This window comes from Hydra vulgaris, chromosome 14 (assembly GCF_038396675.1).
Source record: "Hydra vulgaris chromosome 14, alternate assembly HydraT2T_AEP".
In the NCBI taxonomy this organism is placed as follows: domain Eukaryota; kingdom Metazoa; phylum Cnidaria; class Hydrozoa; order Anthoathecata; family Hydridae; genus Hydra; species Hydra vulgaris.
Genome location: NC_088933.1, coordinates 36,631,940 through 36,652,731, shown reverse-complemented (window position 1 = coordinate 36,652,731; position 20,792 = coordinate 36,631,940). Strand labels below are relative to the sequence as shown.

General features: G+C 30.7%; 1 protein-coding gene across 2 annotated transcripts in view; it reads left to right on the top strand.

Moving 5' to 3' along the window:
- The window catches only part of LOC101236161 (uncharacterized), a 73,746-nt gene extending 53,524 nt beyond the window's left edge, over window positions 1-20,222 (top strand). For both annotated transcript variants that reach the window (XM_065818283.1, XM_065818284.1), the window contains 4 exons: window positions 1,453-1,518; window positions 7,471-7,621; window positions 18,752-19,008; window positions 19,399-20,222. In XM_065818283.1, coding sequence (XP_065674355.1) covers window positions 1,453-1,518; window positions 7,471-7,621; window positions 18,752-19,008; window positions 19,399-19,808 — 884 coding nt within the window. In that variant the 3' untranslated portion in view covers window positions 19,809-20,222. The remainder of the gene's footprint in view (window positions 1-1,452; window positions 1,519-7,470; window positions 7,622-18,751; window positions 19,009-19,398) is intronic.
- Window positions 20,223-20,792: the final 570 nt, after the last annotated feature.

Genomic DNA, 20,792 nt, shown 5'->3' with positions numbered 1-20,792 from the left:
TATATATATATATATATATATATATATATATATATATATATCAATTCTATATATATATAGCAATTCTGCAAGAAAGAGGAAAAGAAAAAAAAGAATAAAAGTTAGTAAAACACGAAAAAATTTAATTTTAAAAAAGCGAAAAGTTGTCTCTTTTTTTTAATAATTTAAAAATACTCTTAAGTGAAAAGTTGTTTAAAAAAATCATTTTATCATACCATAGCATGGTTTTAAAGTTGTAAAGTTATATAAACGTATTTTTGACTTATTTACAGTCCTGTTGTGCAGCGTTAAAAATCGTATCGTATATCCATAATTGAAAACTTTTATAATGTTAAAGTGCATTTTTTTAACATAATATACATGGTTGTTAATAATGATTTATACATTTTCTTTCTTACATCATTGATTGCGTCATTTTATTTTTTTGATTTTAAGCATCAAATTTTTCGTCATGGTTATCACAGTTTTGACCGTCACAACAACAAAGAATTAAAAAATGCTTGTAAAACTTAAAGTAAAAACTATGAAACTCAGCATATATTAACATGAATATGTGCTAAATACACACACCAAATGATTTTTTTTTTTAACCATCCGTTCGCTCGATTAAGTCTGACAAAGTTGTTTTGTTCAGAAGTGGTAAAAAGTAGGTGTTACGACCGTTGCTCTATGTAGAGTTAATTTTTGAAACAAGTTTAAGGCTTTAATGCTGTAGTTTTTACATATTAAATTATATGATAGTATTTCACATTTCTGGAAAATTTCAAGTCATTTCCATTTTTGGTTCATTTTTAATAGCCTAAAGAGTGTCATGTTACTACCGCCACTCTTGCGGAATTCCCAATATAGATATATATATATATATATATATTTTTTTTTTTAGATTATTCACCTCCCCAAGGCCCGAGGGGGGCCACTACAGTCGAGGAGGCTACTCATTTTTTTTTTTTGTGTGTGTTTTTATTTTTATTTTTTTTTAGTTGTTATTCCTGGTACAACCCTCTCTCAACTCTTTAACTCCGAAACACGAACCTTTCTGAGCAAGGCTGCTGCGCAGAGAAACTAAGTTGAGCGCGGTACTTCCAGGGACGTGGTGGGAGTCGAACTCCGGACCTCTCGCTTATGAAGCGAGCGCGAGATATATATATGTATATTCCATAAAAATTTGACATAAAGTAATAAAACATTTTAATATAATTTTGTATAATAAACTTTTTATCTTTTGTCAAAAACCATTGTTTGCATTAATTTAATGAATCTTGTTTGCATTAATTTAATAAAATAAAAAATGCATGTAAAAAATACTCAAAAGAGCACTAAAACTATTATTAAAATTACCATTATTAGATATCAGTTATATTGAAAATGAAATCATAAAATGCTTTATCTGTTCATATCTATTATATTTTGAAATTTTATTTCATTTTCACAAATTCACAAATTTTTTTTTAGATGATTTGTCACACATTGCTCCAATTTCATCACAATGTTGTTTAAACTGGCTTGAATCAATAGCAGGTACACTAAAGGAGATTTTTTGTTTGTTTTTGTGTATTTTTTTGTCAATATATATTATTTTTAAAGGTAGCTATTATTGTTATCTGATTATATTACAAAAAAATAGCAGATATAAACAATATATTAAATTACAAAAAAATAGTAGATACAAACAATATAGTAGATTACAAACAATATAGTAGATATAAACAATATAGTAGATTACAAGCAATTTTTTTTTGTTTTTTAACATCTTTCCTTCCAACAAGGCTACAAGCAGCCACTATTAGAGTTGGAAGTAATTGGAAGAGAAAAGATGAAGATTGTAAAGCAAGATAACAATTGACTTGAAAGATTGCAAATTAGATGAATCAGGAAAGCAAGATGAAGGAAGTGAATTCCAAAGAACTGATGTTTGAGGAAAAAAACTAGAGGAATAAGAGTTTTAGGAGCATTTAGGAACAGTCACAGAAAAAGGATGTGACTTAATTGAATGAAGAGTACCATGAGAATGAATTTTAGTAGATGGAACAAGAGATGCTAGCTTTTTAGAGCAGTGCCCATTATAGTATTTGTAGAAAAGAGAAAGCAGCAACATTACGATGATGTGATAATGGTTGGAGGTTGGCTGCAAGAGCAGGTCCAACTATGTTTACAATGTATTTTTGCACCTTGTCTAAAAGAGAAAGGGCATCATTAGAAGATCTGCCCTAGATATGGCAACAGTATTCCATACAAGGCTGGATTTGAGATTTATAGAGATGAGAATCCGGAGTAAGAAAGTGTCGAGCTCGATAAAAGATGCAACTTTAGGGGATGCTAAATTTGCAACGGGCTTGATATACGGTTTCCAAGAAAGATTGGAAGTAAGAGTTAATCCTAGAAGATGAAGGGTAGATGACTCATCAAGTACATTATCATTCATAAATATAGGAAGATCTAAATAATTGCAATAACGATTGGCTGAAAAAAAATTGAGTTTTATCTGAATTAAAGTTCACCAGCCATTGTGAGCCTCATGCTGTAGCAGAAGTGAGATCTTTTTCAAGCTCAAATGCCTCCTCCAAGCAATCACAGAGTGTTGGCTTTTTATCATGACAAGAATAAATGGTTGTATCATCAGCGAACAATCCCATCTTAGATGAGAATATCTGGAAGATTGTTAATGTAAATTAAAAAGAGTATAGCGCCAAGGATTGAATCTTGAGGAATCCCTGAAGTTACAGAATATGAAGAAGAGTGCTGTCCATCAAAGACAACTTTTATACTACGGTTGGAAAGAAAGGGTTCAATAATCTTAAAGATGTTACCAGATACACTGTAAGAAGAGAGCTTCTGGAAAAGTCCAGCATGCCAAACTTTCAAAAGCTTTAGAAATGTCAAAAGCGATGGCTTTAACCTCTCCACCTTTACCTAATGTACGATAAAACCTATCAGTTAATACTATTAGCAAATCAGCTGTAGAACGAGAAAATCAAAATCCATATTGGTGATCAGTTAGTAAGTTATTAGATTCAAGATGAGAGATTAAGTATTTGTTAATTAAAGATTCAAAAACCTTACTTATGATAGGAAGAAGACTAATGAGACGGTAGTTGGACAAATCAGATCGCTCTCCAGAATTTTTGAAAATAGGGATAACAGATGCCGCTTTCCAGCAGGGTTGAAAAAAAGACTGATAAGCACTTGTTAAATAATTTTATAGTATAGACAACAGCTCCGGAGAACACTTCTGCAAGACTATAACAGGTATGTTGTCCGGGCCACAAGCTGTAGAAGAGTCTAAGCAGGAAATCACTTTAGATACAGAAGCTGGAGTGATACGAACGTCAAGCACGATAGTGGTGTAGTGGTAGAGCACTTGCTTCATTAGCGAGAGGTTCCGAGTTCAATCCCCACCACATCCCTGGTAGTACCGCGCTCAACTTGTTTCTCCGCGCAGCAGCCTTGTTCGTCAAGGTTCGTGTTTTGGAGATATAGAGTTGAGAGAGGGTTGTAACCACAATAAAGTAGCCTCCTCATCTGTAGTGGCCTTCGCGGCCTTGAAGAAGTGAATCAACAAAAAAAAAAAAAAAAGCAATGGGTCAACCTGTTTGATGGCTATATCAGGTAGAATGCAACTAGGAATCAAGAAATGATATTGATGAAAAGTTCTTAGCAAATAATTCAGCTTTGTCTTTAGGTGAGGTGACAAAGTCTGAACCATACAAGAGAGGCAGAATTACAGATTTGCCCTTAATATTGATACTAGTAAAGATTATAATTCTTGTGATGAAATACAAGATTTCATGACCTAAGAATAGCGGGCTTTGGTGTTAGACAAAACCTTTTTACAATGGTTCCTAGCAGTAATAAACAGATGCCTGTTTTCTGGAGAATTGTTTTGCTGATAAATATGGAAGTAATGGTTTCAATTGGAAATTGCAGGAGTACAATGTGAGGAAAGCCATGGAGAAGAGTGAGGCTTGACCTGGAATTGTTGAGAGGAAATAAAAGATTCCATGCCAGCCTGAATCCACAAAGTTATGTAAGAAGCACAATTGTCTGCAGGAAGACAATTGAAAAAAAGACAATTGGAAAGAATTCTACCCAAGGGCCATTACAAAGAAAATCATGGAAAGAGTCTCAGTCAGCTTAAAGGTTGTATAAGGTACAATGATCCCTCTATTTAGATGATGAAGAAGAATGAGATAATAGTTTTAGAGAGATCAAACCATGATCAGAAGCACCTAAGGGTGAATGTGTAAAGACTGAGCACTGACTAGGACCAGAAACAAGACATAGGTCGAATAGAGAAGGTAAATGACTCTGGTTGTCTGGAAAGTGAGTTGGAAAGTTGACTATTTGAGTTAGGGATTGGGAAAGGCAAAAGTTGTGGGCTTTAATGCCAGCAGAGTCACTGACACTAGAGCCAAGCCATTCAGAGTGGTGAGCATTAAAGTCACCGACAACAACTATATTAGCTGATGGATAAAGAGAGAGGGCTTGGTCAATACAATCAGAAATAACATCAAAAAGAGTGCAGTCTTGAGATGAAGGAGAGAGATATAGAACAAAGAGAAAAGCGATAGAGTGAAGTAGTGCTAAATGAAAGCACATAAAAGAATAGTCTATAGATTCAAACTTAATTTCACGACAAATGGGTGAATTCTTACGAATGTAAATGCGCGGGCCAAGCATTTGACTATTGGAGTCTTTACGAGTTAAAGGAAGATAACCATCAAAACTAAGATCACAAGATGAGACAGCTGAACTCAAATTAGTCTCACAAAAGCATGTAGGTTTGCTGTACTTTGCAAGAGATAGGACACAACAAAAGAAAAGTTACTTCGAAGACCATGAATATTAGTGAATGATATGTTTAGAGAACTTGGTGATGACGATGGTTTTTTGTGTTTTATAGTTTTTGGTACTCTATTCATTTTTAAATTTTATAAAGAATTTGAATCAAGCCATAGACAGTACTCAGTACACTGTTTAATAGCCCAAGCAATTACCTCATTACTACTAATAAACCCTAAGTCGTAACATAGGGCTCCAAATGTGGCCTTGACAATGCACACCAAAAGTACAAATAGAGACACCATCCATGCGTATGGCACTGTTAGAACTCTCTTAATATTTTACAGCTTTACTCTAATATTTTACAGTTGATGGAATCGGTCTCTCTGAGAGCTACGATAGAGTTCGGAAAACTTGACTACCAGTTGGCCTCAGAATCATAAAACTGAGTTCTAGAGCTGTACCCTCATTAAGAGATAATAGAATGTGTTGTCTAGTCATAAAAACTAAGACACAAACAAAATCTATGCAATGAGTTAAAAAGATCCAGCATTTATTATTCTAAGCTGGAAACAATGTGTTATAAATACACCTTTGCCAGCCTAATAAATAAAAAAGGGGTGCAAAGTTGGTCAATAGATAGAACCTTTTTACCCCTTACATGTGTGAGCATGAGTTTTATTGTGTTGGACTTTGTAGAGCCTAAGACTTGATCCTGGTCTTGTAAAAACTTACATGGTCTTGGTCTTAGGTTGATTTTTTGATATCTTGGTCTTGGTCTTGAAGCATTCAGTCTTGGTCTTGAGCCCAAATGTCTTGGTCTTAGTGTTATTCTTGGCCTTTACTGTCTTGACTGCATATCTGATCATTGTAGGTTTATTTTAATGCTTTGGCTAGACCTGTAACCAATGTTGACCCTTTTACCAGCAACCAATTAATCAATGAAATCCAGGTTTTTCTCGCGGTGGTTCTACTAATAAAGATAGAACACTGATTTTTTTTATGTATGCTTAAATAATTTATAGAAACATAATAATCAACAGTGTATTTTTGTTAGTTGCCTGAAAAAGAAGAGGGGGAGACCTTTCTAACCCCTTTTTGGTTATTTCTATTTATTTATGTTTTCTCATTAATAGAAATAACCAATAAGAATTGGAAGGTATTTAGCAGTATTAGCAAGAAAACAGAAATATGTTTAACAAGAAAAAATATGATTGCATCATTATTAATGATGCAATCATGTTTTTTCTGGGTTAAATTTTTTTTGGTAAATAGTTACTTCTTACTTTCTTAGTATAGTTGTTATAGTATTTGAAAAACTTTTTTGAATCAAATGGCAATTATGTAAGATATTCAATGTGAATCATTTAAATTATTATAGAACTTGACATTGAGTCAAGAAGATTCAGCATTCAATATCCTAAACTGGAAACAATGTATTATAAATACATCTGCATGAGCCTAAAAGATGAGCAAGGGGTGCAACACACAAATAAAATCTGTTTACCTCTTAAGTCTTTGTCTAGGAGGCTTTCTTCAAGACAGTAGCTGGATGCATTTAACACCTGCCCAAGATAAGTATTTTTATCGAGACACCATCTCTAGCTTTTACTCAACCAAGAGCTCTAAGCCAGGGGGTGTTTTAAGTCGGAGTTAGCTTCTCCTAGCCTTTGCCTAAAAAAGCGTATCCTACAAGGCAGCAGAGCATGGAGCAGATTGTACTGGGTTACATGTTACCAGTAGCAAGATAACCTGATCTGACAAAGATTAGTTTTTACTTACGATATAGTAGATTACAAACAATATAGTAGATATAAACAATATAGTAGATTACAAACAATACAGTAGATTACAAACAATACAGTAGATTACAAACAATACAGTAGATTTAAATATATTATAAGAGTAATACATAGCATAAGAATAATAGAAAAAAAAAGCCAGTAGTTATATAAAAGCAAAAGAAATACACAACAATTACTCAAATATAAAATTCTTAACACTTATAACATCTTGTGAATTTTTCTGATCTTAGATGTTTTAATAACAAAATGTATTTAGACATATTAGCTTAGAAACAATACTCAGCTGATGATACTATTTGGTAACTATAATGTTTTAATTTAAAAAATTATAAATTAGTTATCCTAAAATGAAGTTTGAAATGAAAATTAAATATGCAAGAAAAAACTTTCCAGAAAAAATGTAATTTTTTAATTACATGCAGTAAACATTATAGTGTTTCGTAAGAAAAAACTTACAAGAAAATTACAAATTATCGTGGGAACTGCAAATAAATCCTATGAATGATTGGAAAATTTCAAACTACTATGGAAATTACAAAAAAAAACCTGTGAGTTATAAGAAAATTACAAACAACCATGAACATTTTAAAAAATTGTGACTTGGAGGGAAATTGCATTAGGGAATTAGATTTTACTAATTAGGGAATTACATTTTAATAATAAATTTTATCCTTGTTGATGATTAGTGTTACCACATTTTGATTATGTTATTGAATTATACTTGAAATAAATTCTTATTTATGGAATACTGTTTAAATTATTTACACTTTTTTCTTTTTAAAACTTCTAATATAGAATTTATATTTTAGGTGCTATGTATAATTGCTGCTCACCATGCCTGGTGAAAAAAAATTTTAAAGTATAAATGTAATTTGTTTTTGTTTAGCCCAGTATATGGTATACGTGAGTCATTCTTTAGATCTTTCTGAAGAAGTCAAAATTGTTATGCAAGCCTTGCAGGATGCTTGCTTTGAAGTTTCCAACAATAAACAGGCAATCTTTGCATCAGATTTGATTATTATTATAGTTACTTCAAGGTAATATATAGTGTGTGTACATCTTCTTTGACACACTCACAGACATATTGAGTTAGGAAAAAAAAAAAAATATATATATATATATATATATATATGTATATATATATTCCTAACTCAATATATGTCTGTGAGTGTGTGTGTGTGTGTGGAAAAGAAAAATAACTAACTATACTGTAAAATTGCCTAAGTTTGGTTGCCATGTAGCTATGGTTATTTAGAATAAGTAACAAAAATAAATGCATGTTTTAATTTTTACAATTTTTTTCTCTTATGATATTTTTTGTCACTTAGTGCATAAGAATCGTAAAATAATGATATTGTTTATTTGAAACTGCTGAAATAATTGCAAAATTTTGTTTGCAAAACAAAAGTTTCAAAATGATGCATACTATTGAAATCTAAAATAAGCATTGAATAAAATGATCAAATTTAGCACTAGTATTATTAAGAGTATTATTAACCATATTTGGAAAAAAAAATTTTGATTTTAAAATATAAAGTGAAGTAAAACAGGGTATAATGAAATTGCAGGTAGAATGAAATAGTTATGACAATGTTTATTTTTTTTGCTTTTAATTAATTATTGGATAATCTTTTTGCAAATATTAAATATATTATTAAAAAATATTAAATATATTATTAAATATATTATTAAAAATATTACTTTTAAATGATGTTGTAGAGAATACTTTTATGAGATCATATCAAATTTTATTTTTGATGAAAAAAATTTGTTATAAATTTTTAAGTTTTTGGATGCGTAATAAGATTTTTTTTATTATTTTGAAAAATGAAATAAAAATTTTAGGACGATATATTTGATATCATTGAGCTTAAAAATGTTTTCTGGTATAACTTTTTACGCTGATCAAGAATCTTTTTTGAAAATTAAATTTGCTATTTAGGAAAAAAAGTTATGAGTAAAAAATGAAAAAAGAGAGTTGTGGGGTTGAATGAAGTACGCTAATAAGTGAAGCAATAGTTCACTTCTTAAATGCGGCTTTCTTTTTATTAAATCTCAAGTGACCAAACAATCTCCAACTCTAAATTTTTTGTATTGAAAAAATTTTTTAATGAAATTTTTCTGAATTGAAATGAATGACTTTTACTGACTGCTTTTATTAAATGATTCTTATGAATAAATAAAATACACTAGTTACTCTTTTGTTAAATGCAGTTTTTATTAATTAATTAAGTGTCAAGTGACCAAGCTATCTCTATAAATTTTGTGCATAAATTTCAAATGGATTGTTGTTAAATTTATTTTAATATAAAATATGCCTCAAAACAACTTGTATGCAAAGAAAAAAGAAAAACTATACACCAAAGAGCAAGTTGCACTTGCAGTGGGTAAAGTACAAAGCAGTGAATTTTCATTTAACAAAATCTGCTAAATCATTCAGCATACCAGTAGCAACTCTTCACAGGTGTGTCCATGGCATAGGTGAAACAAGTAGTGGTTTAAGCACGAGTTTTTCAAAACAACTTGAATCATTTTTGGTAGATACGCTCATCAAATTATCTAATTGGGGCTTTGGTTGAGCTTACAATAATGTTATCACACTAGTTACAGACTATTTGCAATATCAATCTCATTTGTTTTCTAATGGTAAACCAGGAAGAGATCGGTATAACCTTTTCATAAACAGGTGGAGTCATAGGTTGAACATCAGAGCCATAGGCATTATTTCATCGCTCAGAGTCGCTTCTTGCACCCAAGAAATAGTAGCAAAGTATTTCAACACACTGCAAAGAGAATTCAACATAGCAGGTATCAACAAAAAAACTCTGGAGTTTTGATGGAATCAGCTTCTCTGGTGATCAAGGTAAGCAAAATATAGTTTGCAGGTGTGGTTCAAAATGACCATTGAAATTGGTTGACAACAATGAAAAATCCACTATACAGTTGGAAATTGCACTAACGTGTATGTTTCCGCCATTAAGAAAATTCCAGGTAATTAGTTCTATCTAATTATATTTATCTAATTTTACATTCACAGAAGATTACATCAATCTAATTATAGTTATCAAATTTTAGGTATTCATATTTTAACCATGGACTTGTCGATGATTGTTTTGGACTTATCGAGTCGTACTTATTTTTATTAAATACAATATCTTGTTAAATTGCTTACCAGCTCAAGTATCACATATTCTGCAGCCACTAGATTTTGGTGTTTATTGCCATGTCAAAAGAGTTTGGCGCAAATTACTTAAACAGTTTTATGCAGACAAAGTTCAGCAACTTATCAAAAGAATGTTTTAGTCACCTGCAAAAAAAAATTTCAAATATCTTTACACATACCAAATAGTCACTGGGTTTCAGAATACTGGCTTGTTTCTACTCGACATCAACAAAATCGATCAAAGTTGCAAATTGCTAATTCGTTTGAAACACCGTCATTTGGAAAAGAGGTTGAAAAACAACTGCAATCAGTCCAATCACATGCAGCAGCTTTGCAACAAATGTTTTGTACCAACACATTGACACAAAAAAATGAAATATTGTAGATGTGCCAAGATTCGAAGGGGAGTGTCTCAACAAACCTGAAATACTTGAAAGGTTGAAAGATGCTGAGAGCAAAAAAGCAGCAAAGCAAGCTAAAAAACAATGTAATCTTAGCTCTAATGACAAGCAGCAAATAAACCAAGCAACAAGTCCAACAAAAATTTTGGCTGCAAACTAATTTAAGTGTAAAAAGTGCTGAAAAGTTTTAGGCGAAGTTTCAGCAAGTCAAAATATGGAATGGTACCAGTGTGAAAGTTCAAATTGCAAGGTTTGATTTGCATGTCAAACATGCATACTAAAGCGATAGTAAAAGATACTTTTATTACACCAAAAAGTGCCGCACAACTGAAAACTCAACTCAACCTCTAGTACCTCTAAACGACTCAACATCATCACAAGAGTAAAAAAGTTTATTTTATTTGATTGATTTTTTAATTGTTATTATTGATTGTTTTTTGTTTTTTTAATAAAGTGTTGTTTTAATTACACATATATTTGCATATTTCATTCTCCCCGAATGTCAGTGTAGAATGGAATAAAAAAAATTTTAATCCAAAAAAGTTTCATAAAAAACATTAAAAAAAAAATATTTGATTTTTATATATTTATATATTCTCTACAATTAAAAAAAAAAAATTAAGTATTTTTTCCGTAAAAAATAAATAATTGAAATCCTTAACTCTACTCTTTTTCTTCAAAGTCTGTTAAATTAAAAATACTACAACATCGGTCACTTACAAATTATGTGTGATGCGCCAACAATAATTAGCAGAAATGTGGTGAAATGTTGATTGTTCAAAATGTATGTAATCAATTTCAATTACAAAAAAAGTTTAATTGCACCGTGCTGAAATAATTTGTTTAAATATAAAAATTTTCAAATCGTGCATATTAAAACTTCCAATAAGCAAACTCAGAAAGTAATGATAAAATCTAGCAATTAATATTTTAATATTAGTTATCAATTAATATTTTAATATTAATTTATCAATAAATATTTAAGAGTCATTTGTATAAATTTGGTTACTAAAAATAATTTTTGCTTTTTTAATAAATTTATCAAAGTTGTTAATTAAAAATAAAACTTTTTTTTAAAATTGAATTAAACGATTTTGTTACATAATTTTCTTATAAAGTAACATTAGAAAACTAGTTTTCATAATTTTTGGTGTTAAACTTGTGATTTTGTGATATGGCATTTTTTTTTTTTTTTTAACTTCGCTCTCAACAAGGCTGCAAGCAGCCACTAATTAAAGTTGGAAGTTACTGAAAGAGAAAAGATGAAGATTGTAGAGCAAGATAACGATTGACGGACGACTTAAAAGATTGCAAATTATATGAATCAGGAAAGCAAGATGAAGGAAGCGAATTCCAAAGAGCTGATGTTCGAGGAAAAAACTAGACGAATAAGCGTTTTTAGAGCACTTTGGAACAGTCACAGAAAAGCATGACACTTAATTGAATGACGAGTAACACGAGAATGAATTATAGTAGATGGCACAAGAGACGCTAGCTCTTTAGAGCAGTGCCCATTATAGTATTTATAAAAAAGAGAAAGAGAAGCAACATTACGACGATGTGATAATGGTTGGAGGTTGGCTGCAAGAGCAGGTCCAACTATGTTTACAATGCGTTTTTGCACTTTGTCTAAAAGAGAAAGGGCATCATTAGAAGAACCGCCCCAGATATGGCAACAATATTCCATACAAGGCCGGATTTGAGATTTATAGAGATAGAGAATAGAATCCGAAGTAAGAAAGTGACAAGCTCAATAAAGAGATGCAACCTTAGCAGATGCTAATTTTGCAACTGATTTGATATATGGTTTCTAAGAAAGATTAGAAGTAAGATTTAATCCTAGAAGATGAAGAGTAGATGACTCATCGAGTACATCACCGTTCATAAATATAGGAAGATCTAAATTATTGCGATAACGATTGGCTGAAAAAAATTAAGTTTTATCTGAATTAAAGTTCACCAGCCACTGTGAGCCCCATGCTGTAGCAGAAGTGAGATCCTTTTCAAGCTCAAATTCCCCCTCCAAGCAATCAGAGGGTGTTGGTTTCTTATCACGACAAGAATAAATGGTGGTATCATCAGCAAACAATGCCACCTTAGATGTGAGAATATCTGGAAGATCGTTAATGTAAATTAAAAAGAGTATAGGGCCAAGGATAGAACCTTGAGGAACCCCTGAAGTTACAGAATAAGAAGAAGAGTGTTATCCATCGAGGACAACTTTTATGCTACGATTGGAAAGGAAGGATTCAATGATCTTAAAGATGTTGCCGGATACACCATAAGAAGAAAGCTTATGGAGTATCCGGCAACTTGAATGTAATAACTTACTTTCTTGAATCTAATAACTTACTTTCTGACCATCAATATGAAATCCATATTGATGGTCAGAAAGTAAGTTATTAGATTCAAGATGAGAAATTAAGTGTTTGTTAATTAAAGATTCAAAAACCTTGCTTATGATAGGAAGAAGACTAATGGGACGGTAGTTAGACAAATCAGATCGCTCTCCAGAATTTTTGAAGATAGGGATAACAGATGCCGCTTTCCAGCAGGCTGGAAAACAAGACTCTGATAAGCACTTGTTGAATAGTTTTGAGAGTATAGACGACAGCTCCGGAGAACACTTCTGCAAGACAATAACAGGTATGTTGTCCGAACCACAAGCTGTAGAAGAGTCTAGGCTGGAAATCACTTTAGACACAGATGCTGGAGTGATACGAATGTCAAGCAATGGATCAACCTGTTTGTTGGCAATATCAGGTAGAACGCAACTAGTGGAATCAAGAGATGACACCGACGAAAAGTTCTTAGCAAACAATTCGGCTCTGTCTTTAGGTGAGGTGACAAAGTCTGAACCATACAAGAGGGGTGGAATTATAGATTTGCCCTTATTATTGATATTATTAAAGATTCTCCAGAAGTCACGAAAGCCTAATTTTTGAGATGAGATACGAGATTTCATGACCTGAGAATAGCGGGTTTTGGCGTTCGACAAAACCTTTTTACAATTGTTTCTAGCAGTAATAAACAATGTGTTATTTGGATGTTGCAATGTGTTATTTGGATGTTATTTATGTGTTATTTGGATGTTATTTATGTGTTATTTGGATGTTGCAATGTGTTATTTGGATGTTGTATTTGTGATATTGCGAAGTGTATTGAAATGTTAAATTTGTATTATTGTGATGCGTTGATTGTCTAATCAACGTATCCAATATTACAATCAACACATTGCATATAGTGACTGAACTTATGAAATGGTATTGAAAGTTCGGTCAAACCAGTTGTTCTCATTTGAAATAAAATTATTAATGCTATTTTTTGATTTTTACAATGTAAATTAACAATATAGTTGTCTGTATAATTCAGGAAAAAAAAATTAAAAAATCATTTATTTATGTCTGAGATATGAATGTCCAAAGCTTAATTGACCGAACTTATGCGATTTTACGGTATATGTAAATCAAAAAAACTCATACTGGTCAGATTTATTGTGGCATCTTTATCAATTTACAAAAAACGTTTGATACTGTTGATCTTTTGATATTTCTAAATTTCTAAACATTATTCATGATGTAAGTTTTTGTTTTTGGCTCTCGAAATAAAAGTTTTATCTTTTCCATTACAAACTTTATCACAGAAAGTTGCCTATTCCTTTATATTTCATGAGAAATATAATTAATAAAAATCTTAGTTTCGTAACATTACCATCTAATAAAACTCAGGTGTATGGTAAGCATTTTATTGTTCATCTGTGCATCTGTGAATGAAACAAGAGCCTTGTGCACATGTAAGTGTTCAAAATATTATAATTTCAAACACCTTTATATTTTTTTTATTTAAAACAGATTTGATTTTTAAAAATGGTTTTAAAAAATTTATTTACATTATTTCTTCTAATAATATACTCCTGTGCTTGTTATTATTATTATTTTTAATAATATTTCCAAATATATGATTTTTTAATGATTACTTTTTTATATTTTTCTATGTTTATTATAAGTCATATTTAATTAATCGTTACACCATCAATCATTTCTTTTATGATATTTCTGACGAAATTAAAAAATCCGACTTTTTTGCGTGTATATAAGTTTAAACTAATGACCTTTTTTTTAAATATAACATTGTATTTGAAAAATAATATATATATATTCTTTTAAACACCCAATAGTTACATAAATTATAGGTAAAAAAAACAAAGAAAGAAAATGCTATGTGTGTTCTTGTACTGTTCTTGGAATGTTTTCTTCCATCAAAGTTCTAAATATAAGTCTTTGTTCCTTTAAATTCCATAATTGGACAGATTGTTTTAAAATTGCGGCGATATTGGCATCTAACACTTCCTTAGGGCGTGCAGTTTTAATTTTATTGCCCTCGATCATACATTGCAGCATATTAATACCAAATTGCTTGCATATTAGCCATATCTCATTAAGTAGCCTGATAAATAAGTTTAATTTGTTATGAATAAGAATGTTCGATACAGAGTCTACTTTGAAAAAAGAATGGAGGTAATTTTTACTATGCTTAGAAATATTAAAAAATGATTTTAAGACAGATCGTCCAACTTTATCAATATTCTGTAGAAACTTATTGTTGCAACCACTCAGTTCTAGTCCGTATAATAGCGTTGGAATAGCTAGGGAATTAAATAAATAAATAATCGTAGCAGGCTGGCAGAAGCGAATTCTGTTTCTTATAAGAGCTTTTGCAACAGATAAAAATTGCGTTATCCTTTCATTTATATTCGATTTTTTGGAGTGTTGCCGTCATATTTTTGTTCTTATTATCCCAAAGGAAACCAAGATGTTTTAAATTGCTTTGAAACTTAATAGGAGCGTCGTTAACATAAATCACGTTATTGATGATCGAGCTTACTCCAGATTATAAAAATTCAGTTTTTTCTGCATTTAGTTTGATAAAGTTTGATATTAGATACTTTTGGACGATGTTAATAAGATTTTGAAGACCAGATATAGTTGAACTTTGCAAAATTATATCATCCGCATACGCGATGACACCAGTGTATACCCCATTAATTGAAGTTCCTACTTTGGATTCTGAAACAATTTTCTCTAAAAGATTTTCAGTATAAATATTGTAAAGATGAGGCGAAAGTATGGACCCTTGTCGAACTCCCTGAGACAACCTAAACTCTTCTGATGTGCATCCAAGATATGATACATTAGCAGTACCTGCCCGATATAACGATGAAATGGTATGAACTACCGATAGTGGGATTTTTTTCTGATAATATAGTTTCTCAAATAGTATTTCCCAGTTACAACTATCAAAAGCTTTGTTAGTATCTAAACTGCATATATATACAGGTGAGTTGTTATGTTTATGGTGTTTTATTGTTTCACTCAGAAGAAATTCTGCGTGAAGGGTAGAGCTATTTTTTTTAAACCCAAATTGATGTGAATGACTCTCTGTGATATCTGGACATATGTGTACAATAAGATATTCGAGAAGTTTCGTAAAAATAGGTAGAATGCTGATTCCTCTGTAGTTATTTGGATTTTCCAGTGATGTTTTATAAGACTTAACTAATGGAATAATTGTGGCTGTTGATAAACATTGGGGAACCTTTCCATTTGTTAACATGCTGTTATAAAAAGAAGCGAGTAACATTAGAAGATTGTTACTGCGAGAGTTTTTAAGATGTTCAGCACTTATTCCAAAACAATCGTAGGATTTTTTATTTTTAAGATTTAAAATACGTTTTTCAATATCAGCTGTTGAAATAAACTTTGAATTAGGCTCTATACTTATATGTGGAATTTGTTGAGGATTAAATTCGTTATTTGTACATTGCGGCGTATTAAGTATTTTTTGAAAATGATGGCTAAATTCTTCAACGATTTCAGTTTTGTTTTGCAATTTATTAATTGTAAAGAGTCGAGTATTATTTTTGTTTTTTATTTTGCGAATATTGTCCCAAAACTTTTGAGGATTAGTATTGCGTAGGTATTCGATATTTTTAGTTTTTTCGTAGATTTTTTTGTTATGTGCTGCTTTAACAGCTTTACGGAAGTTTTTTCGGGAATAGATATATCTTTTGTAGACTACGCATTCTACTGACTTGTTATAATCGGATTTTTGCCATTGCTTATAGTGAAAGGATAGGTTATCTTTACATCTTTTAAGCTCTGTTGTCCATTAAGGTTTTGAATACTTACATGTCACTTGTTGTCCAAAACACTGTTAAACTGCCAAGAGACCTGCATTTTTGATTTTGGAACATGTGATTTTAATTTCTGCTTCTATTTTTTCATCTATAAATGTGTAATTGCTAAATGCTATAGATAGATTATGATTATAAAAATCAATAAAGTTTTCATTCTTCCATGCATGTTTTGGAACTGAATCATACTTTTCCATTGTATTATTTATTTCGTTAGATAAGCTGCTACCTCTAAGGTTGATACTTGTGGATACCGGAAGGTGATCACTATTATTAAACGGTGAAGAGGGTTTAAAGATGCTATATGGTCAATGTAAGAAGAATTTAAAAGAGTTTTGTGTTGATAGGTGTAGGTAGGACCAGCACCATTAACTATATCGACAAAAACCAACTCGTTTGATTTAATAAAGTTTGTGAGATGTTTTGAAAGATTGTTTCGTGTTTTTTTGTTACAAAATTCTAAATCATATATTTTATAAGGAATTGACTGAAAGTCTCCAGATATAATACATTCTGCTTCATCCTCATAGTTGTTCATGATTGAAGTAATTGTATGTAATTGAGAAGAATATTTATCGTACAATTCATTATTGTTACGACAGCATGAAAGGTAAACCCCAATAAAAATTAAATGACGCTTGTTTATTGTGCCTTTTATTGCAAGAATGTTTTCATCCTCATGTATTATATGAAAAGACGACATACGGTCTACCGTGTGTATTTTTTTCTGCCGCATGAAAGATAACATTATGTGTTAGTAATGCAACATTATCTAACAGAAAACTCTCGATGTTTAGCAGCCAGTGCTCCGAAATAAAAATAATATCGAAATACGTTAATAATTTAGAGATATAATACGAGTTCGATTTAAAACTTTGACAGTTAAACGCACAAAGTGTTATTATTGTATTAGTTAAATTTAATTCTTTTTCTCCCATTATGATTTATAATTTGATTGTTGCATGAATGATGTAGAGTGATTTAAGAATTGTGGCAATTGTTTTTCAATATTTTGATGTGTTTTTTTGATTGTTAGTGTTTCACGGTGCATTCTAAACGGTTTGACAATAATGTTATTATCCCAAACATCGGGTTTAAGTACCATTCCTTTTTCGCTACTTTTTATTTTCACTTTGAAGGATCGGTTGTACATGTTTTCTCTGTTAAGCTTGATGTCTAAAGGCGTAATACCAATTTCTTTATTCATGTAGTTTGAAAGATCTTCTTCAGATAAGGAATTGCAAACACCGCCTACAAATATATAAGACTCTCGAATAATACGTTGCCCTGCAATCGAGCTTCTGTTGTTAACGACTTTATTTCCAAAAACGGGTTTTATCCTCTGCTTATCTATTTGGCTATTTATAACTCTATTATTTTTTCCTATCACTTTGAAATCTTGATACTCTGCTATAAATTCGTTTTCTTTTTGCGGTTCAGGCTTAAGCAATTTAACCATGGTTGCGTAGGAATCTCTACTTTTATTTCTACAATCAACTTTCAAACTAGAATCCTCTGCAATGGAGCATACAAGAACATCTTGCAGTGTATTTATTTAGTTTGCGGAATGATAATTTATTGAATTTGAAACAATAGATTTTAAAACTTCTTGTGGTTTACTATTACTTGCGTTAATAGATTGTGACGCACATTGATTTTTCACAATTTCGCTATTTGTTTTTTGTAATGCGTCGTATTTTTCCTGTAATAAATGCAAATCTGCCATGATTTTTTTATTTTCCTATTGTAATGCCTATAAGCGATCGATAATTTCTTTTAAGATTGATGTCATGTCATCAATGTTTTAATTGCTAAGTTTATTTCATTACTTATTATTTTTAAACGCTCATTCTTCGTTTAAAACTATTTGCTAGTTAACGACTTTGTCAACATAACCCTTCAATTGTTATTAATAATGAATGATTTATTATAAATTATATAATATAAATTATTTTAAGTTAATGATTATTAAAACTTGAACTTAAGTTATTGTGATGATTATTAAATTATATTCTTATAATTTGAATTAAAAAAGAGCCTGAAAGTAGACTAATTTTTCTTTAAGAACACACAATGCTAGTTAATTTAAAGACCGTGGCGGTGCTAATTAATTTAAAGACTATACGATACTAATTAATTTAAAGACTACACAATGCTAATTAATTTAAAGACAATGCTAATTTGTGTAATTACCATACAATGCAAATAAATAAGACAGTGCGATGCTAATTAAGTAAAGAAATATATTTAAAAAAATGTCAAATTAAATTTTTATAAGTTTATTACAACAATCTTATAAATTTTAAAATTTTAGTAATATGAATTTCTTTTAATAGTAATGAAATACTATTGAATGGTTTCTTTGTATACCGCTAGGACGATAAAATCATTAAACGGTTTTTTTTTGTAGATATTTTGAAGGGGACTGCCTTTCCTTTGTTAAGAACAACGCAAACGGTAAGCGAATTGTTTTGGCAATATTTGAAGAAGATTTTGTTATTTCAAGTAGTCATGAACTACTTTGTGACCAACCGTTCGTTGACATAAGCGGTGGCGTTGGAAATGGAATTTCTTATGTTCCCGATTACACTCAGTTCCGAAGTTTAATTGAAATGTGCAACATTACAATGTTCGGTCACGGTACTTTAGGTGAAGAAAACAAACGAGGTGATATTTATTTTTTTAAATAACTTTACTTATAAAAGAAAATCTTTTTTTGTGGTTTAAACCGCTCTTTAATCTCTAAAATTCATGCGTTTTTTTATTTTTTTTATTTTTTCTTTTTTTTTTATTAGCAAAATCGGAGAAACTTTTTTTTTCTTTTATTTTTTATTTTTACCCGCCTAATTACAAAAAATAAATCTTTCGGTGATAAACTATGTTATTAGTTGTTTGTTTCAAAAAATGTTTATTATTAGTTTTTATGTTTTAATTTTTATTTAGGAAAAGTATTACAAAACTTTCAAAGTTTTTTTTATTATTATTAATTTTTATTATTAATTTTCGTTTTTATTTTTTTTTTAACTTATTAATCTTTAAAACTTAGTTTTATTTCAGGTTCCGTTTTAAAACCGCCAGACACAACATTGGATTCGTCATTTCGTAAACCAGCCAACCATATTTCTGAAATTATAAGAAAGTGCTCGACGCTTACGGCTGACGTTGAAATGCGAAAAGTTGCGTCTACTGCTGTTGCTTCTGCAGTTGCGCTAGCTACAGCAGAGCATATTGCAAAACAGTCTTGTCCGACAATGGGTGCTAAGGCAGCAGCAATGGCGGCTGCTGTTGCTGATGCAGTTGCAAACGGAGATTCGGAAAAAGCTGCAAAAGCTGTTGTAGCTGCTGCAGAAGCTGTTGACGAAGCTGTGGCTTTTGCTTGGAGGTTAAAAGTAAATAAATCTTTGAAGTCTGAAGATGTAAAAGCAATTCCAAGAAAAGTAAAAAGTTCATTTTGCACGCTGTTCTGAAATTCGATATTCGATCCGATATTCTAAAATTCGATATTCGATCCGAAGTTCGATAAGTATTTCAAAATTCTATTGGGTTTTTAAAGACAACGTTTGTGAAAAGTTGGTGCATAGTTTTGCTTTTGAAGAAACCAATCATAAAGTAATTCTTTCGAAGAATTTTGTATGTTACTTTTAAACCTTTTGTTATGCGAAGAGTTTCAAATAAAACGCAACTTTTCACCTTTAACTCACAAGAACTTATATGTAAGACACGAGGTATCAAATAATTGCTATAGATTGCGATTTAGAAACTTAGAAACATGATTTATATATAGAGTACTTATTTATTAATAATTAATATATGAATATTATGTTTTTTTATTAAGTACAAGCAGAGCTGTTATTTATTATTTATATTTTGATAATTTTTTTTTAGTTAGTTTTTGTCGACCTAAATCATTTCAGGAGATCTAATGATGTCATAAGAGGTTTTATAAGATGATCGTGAAAATCATGTTGATTCAAGTTCAAAAAATTTGATCCGTTTTTGTTTTTTTCTCCCTTTAAAAATTTATTCATCTGAGATAATTTGCTGATTCTTATTTGATTTTGGACATAGGTTATATTTTTCATAAGTTATTTTCTTGTTGATGCAATGTATCACAAAGCAAGTTTCTTACGTTCCTTTTTTTTTAAATAAATAAAGAGCGCGGAAACTCATGATGATTAGGGGTCGTCAAATATTTAGAAATTTGACCCCCTTTCTCTTTCTACGCGTACCCCCTCCGCTAAAAACTAGGTACGGATATATTTAAATACTTTTTATAATAACTGCGTATTTAACTTTTGAATTATATTTTTGACATTTATTATATTTTCTCTTTCTGATTATATGGAAATGTCTTTAGTAGCATAGCGACAAAAAATAGGCCTCCCCGCAAAATTTTAATCCGGGTCCCTAAATTAATTCTCTGCCCCCCCCCCCCCTGCCCCAAGAAGTCC